Genomic DNA, 5,000 nt, shown 5'->3' with positions numbered 1-5,000 from the left:
AAAAAAAAAAAAAAAAAAAAAAAAAAAAAAAAAAAACTTTCTTTCCCTCGTCATAAACACGTCGCGGAAATAACGTCTGGCAACCGCAATCCAGTTTTGAGAAAATATGAACAAGAAAAGGATAAACGTCAGTCCCTGTCTTTAATGGCGCAAATACGAAAATAAATCTGGCGCTGTCTTGAAGAATTTTCCATCTCAATAATACACTCTGAGATAAATCTTAGACGACCATTATTCTGCATAAACTTAACTGACTTGTTTAGTTAATGTCAACTTAATTCAAGACCAGTTGGGAAAATATATTATAATTGGGTGACTAGTCAAAACTTTACATACTTTTTAGGCAGAGCGTTCAAGGATAATATATATCAAGTGATTTATTCCATATGTCTCTTTCTTAATTTCCTGATCATGTATTTGCTTACTCTTTACTTGGAAAAGATTCACTAATATTAAAACTTACATTATCATCATTATCAGTATCATTATAATTTTCAATATAATTTTCATCACCATTAAAATTATTAGTTTTAATTCTTGTATTGTTATCCTTATTACAATATATTTTTTTCTCCTGACGACCTGAAAGCAAATTTTTACATACGCGAAATTCACACCAGGAACCCACCACACCACAAAATTCACACCAGGAACCCATCACACCACAAAATTCACACCAGGAACCCACCACGCCACAAAATTCACACCAGGAACCCACCACCACAAAATTCACATCAGGAACCCACATCACCACAAAATTCACACCAGGAATCCACCACACCACAAAATTCACACAAGAAACCCACCACACCCGCCAAATTCAAACAAGGAACCCACCACACCACAAAATTCACACCAGGAATCCACCACACCCGCGGAATTCACACCAGGAACCCACCACACCCGCGGAATTCACACCAGGAACCCACCACACCCGCGGAATTCACACCAGGAACCCACCACACCCGCGGAATTCACACCAGGAACCCACCACACCCGCGGAATTCACACCAGGAACCCACCACACCCGCGGAATTCACACCAGGAACCCACCACACCCGCGGAATTCACACCAGGAGCCCACCACACCCGCGGAATTCACACCAGGAACCCACACCACAAAATTCACACCAGGAACCCACCACACCACAAAATTCACACCAAGAACCAACCACACCCGCGGAATTCACACCAGGAACCCACAACACCACAAAATTCACACCAGGGACCCACCACGCCACAAAATTCACACCAGGAACCCACCACGCCACAAAATTTACACCAGGAACCCACCACACCACAAATTTCACACCAGGAACCCACCACACCACAAAATTCACACCAGGAACCCACCACACCACAAAATTCACACCAGGAACCCACCACACCACAAAATTCACACCAGGAACCCACCACACCACAAAATTCACACCAGGAACCCACCACACCACAAAATTCACACCAGGAACCCACCACACCACAAAATTCACATCAGGAACCCACACCACAAAATTCACACCAGGAACCCACCACACCCGCCAAATTCACACCAGGAACCCACCACACCCACGAAATTCACACCAGGAACCCACCACACCCACGAAATTCACACCAGGAACCCACCACACCCACGAAATTCACACCAGGAACCTACCACACCACAAAATTCACACCAGGAACCCACCACACCCGCCAAATCCACCCCAGGAACCCACCAAACCCGCGAAATCCAAACCAGGAACCCACCACACCACAAAATTCACACCAGACGACCCACCACACCCGCGAAATACACCCCAGGAACCCACCACACCCGCCAAATCCACACCAGACGACCCACCACACCCGCCAAATCCACACCGGACGACCCGCTACAGCAGCCCACCTTCGGATCCCTCTCTACAACGCGTCGAAATCCCCCCCTCGCGATGACGCCGCCCCCACAACACCGCGACGAGCGACACCACAACACCCTCCATCGCCAGACCCACCTCCTCCGCCGGCGTCTTATCTCCCAAGACACCTCCGGGAATCTCTCCGCTCTAATGCCTTAATGAAGATACGATGTCGTGGCGGTTGGCGACGTCAAATAATTCTGATAGGAGGTGGCATCTGGAAACTCGAACTAATGATATAAAAAGGGAGGGACGCTGCTTATTGAAATGATTGCGGTATCGGTAGTCGTGGCTTCTCGGTGTCGTTGCGTTAATCGGTTGCATGTGGATTAATTAATTACGTCTTTGGGTCATTAGGCTACCATTTCGTCGCTAATTTTGGGAGGTTTGTTGGTTCTTTTTTCCGAGGTAAAAGAAGATGGTTTGTGTATATATATTTTTTATCTTGCTTCTTCTTCCTGTCGTGTTCTTCCTTCTTCTTTTTCTTTCTTTTCTTGTTCTTCCTTCTTCTTTTTCTTTCTTTTCGTGTTCTTCCTTCATTCTTCTTCTTCTTTTCGTTTTCTTCCTGCTTCCTTCTTCCTCTTCCTCCTTCTTCTACTTCTACTTCTAACTCTACTTTTTTTTCTTCTTCTTCTCCTCCTTTTCCCCCTTTTTTTACACTGGTTCTTTCTCGAGGTTGGGAATACTGGGTGACAGGGCGTATGTGTGTAGAGGGGGGGGGGTGAGTCCAACTGATATATCTTTATACCATAAAATAAACCACAAATCTGGTGTGTCTTCGCTCAGGACAAACAAATAGTAAATCTATCGTTTGTGTCCTAACAAACCCTCCAGCCAAAAAAATATGATTAAAAAAAATAAAAAATAAATAAAAAATATATAAAAATAAAATAAAATAAAAAATGAAAAAATGAAAATAAAATAAAAAATGGAAAAAAATAAATTAAAATAAAAATAAAATAAAAATTGAAAACAATGAAATTAAAATAAAAAATAAAAATAAAATAAAAAATGAAAATAAAATAAAACAAAAAACGAAAAATAAAAAAAAGACACGAAATAAACCCATGCCAGACGAGAGGTAGAAGAAAACATTCTCGTCTCGACCGCGAACGACCTTAATGACTTCGAAGGATCGCCTGCCACGCCGAGGATCCTTCGTCGCCGCCTCCTGCAGGGCTCGTCTCGTCGCCCACCGTCATGCATCACGATCATCGAGACCTTGGCTTTTTATCAACGACAATAAATTAAAACGTAATGACACCAATTTTTTTTTTTTTTTTTTTTTTGGGGGGGGGAAAGATTCATCATACATTTTGACTCGTAAGCAGAAGACAAAAAAAAAAAAAAAAAGGAAGACAAAATAAACCGTAAAACCGACACCCGAGATTCACAATGTCCTGTCAAGACAAACAATGGTCCTCGTGCAATCGCTGTGGGTGAGTCCTCGAGGTCAAGCGAACAGGGGGATTGGAGGGGTGGGGGGTGGGGACTGGGGACTGGGGGCTGGGGGTTGGGAACTGGGGGCTGTGGATTGGGGGAGTGGGGGCTGGGACTGGGGACTGGGGGCTGGGGGTTGGGAACTGGGGGCTGTGGATTGGGGGAGTGGGGGCTGGGACTGGGGACTGGGGGCTGGGGGCTGGGGCTGGGGACTGGGGGAGTGAATGGGGAGGGAGAGGGAGAACAGTAAAAAAGGGAGATGAAACGCCTCGCCCAAAACACGGGTGTGAAATCCTCACACCGGGCGACGACGAACGACGAACGGCTTCCCTCCCCCCCCCTCCCTCCCCCCCCCCCACCTCGCAAAGCGTAGCGCAAACAATGCTCTCCCGCAGATCCGTTCGGGCCCGTCCCTTTTGTGCGGCGACCTCCTCCATATTTTACAGCCCAAGCGGTTCTCGCGGGGAGTCCCTTTGGAGTCCGCTGCGAATCGCCCCTCGGACGCCCTCAAGTACAAGCAATCAAGCGGTGATCGTCGGAGGCACCGCCAGGAGGCACGGCGATCGCGCCCCTGGTCCAGATGATCGACGCAGATGGGATGGATAACCAGGGATGCTGACGTGACTGCGGTTAGGATGCTGCCGATGCTGCTTCCTCTATTTCTTATCCTTCTTTGTCTTCCTGTCTTCTTTCTTTCTTCTTTGTTTTTCTTTTCTTGTTATTTTTCTTATCTTCTTTTTTTCTTCTTTGTTTTTTTTTCTTACTATTTGTCTTCTTTTTTCTTCTTTGTTTTTTTCCCCTTTTTATTTGTCTTCTTTTTTTCTTCTTTTTTATTATTTGTTTTCCTCTTCTCTTCTTTGTCTTTTTTCTTTTTCTTCTCCTCCTCTTTATCTTATTTCCTATCATCTCTTCCCCTCCTTCCTCTCTCTCTACCTACTTTCACCCTCCCTTCCTCTTCCTTTTTTCCTCTTTTTCGTTACGTCATCCAGAATTCCTCCTCCACCGGCTGCATCTCCTCCCCTTCTTCTTCTTCTCCCTCTTCCTCCTTTCTCTTCTTCTCCCTCTTCCTGCTTCTTCTTCTTCTTCTCCCTCTTCCTCCTTTCTCTTCTTCTCCCTCTTCCTCCTTTCTCTTCTTCTCCCTCTTCCTCCTTTCTCTTCTTCTCCCTCTTCCTCCTTTCTCTTCTTCTCCCTCTTCCTCCTTTCTCTTCTTGTCCCTCTTCCTCCTTTCTCTTCTTCTCTTCCTCCTTTCTCTTCTTCTTATTCTCTTCCTCCTTTCTCTTCTTCTTATTCTCTTCCTCCTTTCTCTTCTTATTATTCTCTTCCTCCTTTCTCTTCTTCTCCCTCTTCCTCCTTTCTCTTCTTCTCTTAGCATCACCCTCTCCCCCCTTTTCTTTCCCTCTTTCTTTCTCTCCTCTTATCCTCCTCAATCCCTCAGTTCCTCCTTTACCACCAATACTTCCCCGTCCTCTTCTCCCTGTGGCTCCATCCCTCTTTCCTTCTCTGTTCTTCCTTCTTCCTCCATTCGTCTTATCCTCTCTTATCTTTTAGCTCTTGTTAAGACCATTGGTATTATTATTCACTTCCTTTTGCGTCTATCTTCCCTCTCTTTATCCCCTTCCTTCTGTTTCTTTATCTTCCGATGTTACCATCTCTATCTACAATGTC

General features: G+C 45.3%; 2 protein-coding genes across 2 annotated transcripts in view; one reads left to right on the top strand and one right to left on the bottom strand.

Moving 5' to 3' along the window:
* The window catches only part of LOC138865366 (uncharacterized), a 13,600-nt gene extending 11,668 nt beyond the window's left edge, over nt 1-1,932 (top strand). The window contains exon 2 of the mRNA XM_070135733.1: nt 621-1,932. Within this exon, the coding sequence (XP_069991834.1) occupies nt 621-1,932 (1,312 nt within the window). The remainder of the gene's footprint in view (nt 1-620) is intronic.
* The window catches only part of LOC113828121 (TOX high mobility group box family member 4-A), a 711,447-nt gene that overhangs the window by 552,033 nt on the left and 154,414 nt on the right, over nt 1-5,000 (bottom strand). The window lies entirely within an intron of this gene.

The sequence above is a fragment of the Penaeus vannamei genome, chromosome 20 (assembly GCF_042767895.1).
Source record: "Penaeus vannamei isolate JL-2024 chromosome 20, ASM4276789v1, whole genome shotgun sequence".
Taxonomy (NCBI): Eukaryota; Metazoa; Arthropoda; class Malacostraca; order Decapoda; family Penaeidae; genus Penaeus; species Penaeus vannamei.
This window is presented reverse-complemented; position numbering and strand designations above follow the sequence as displayed.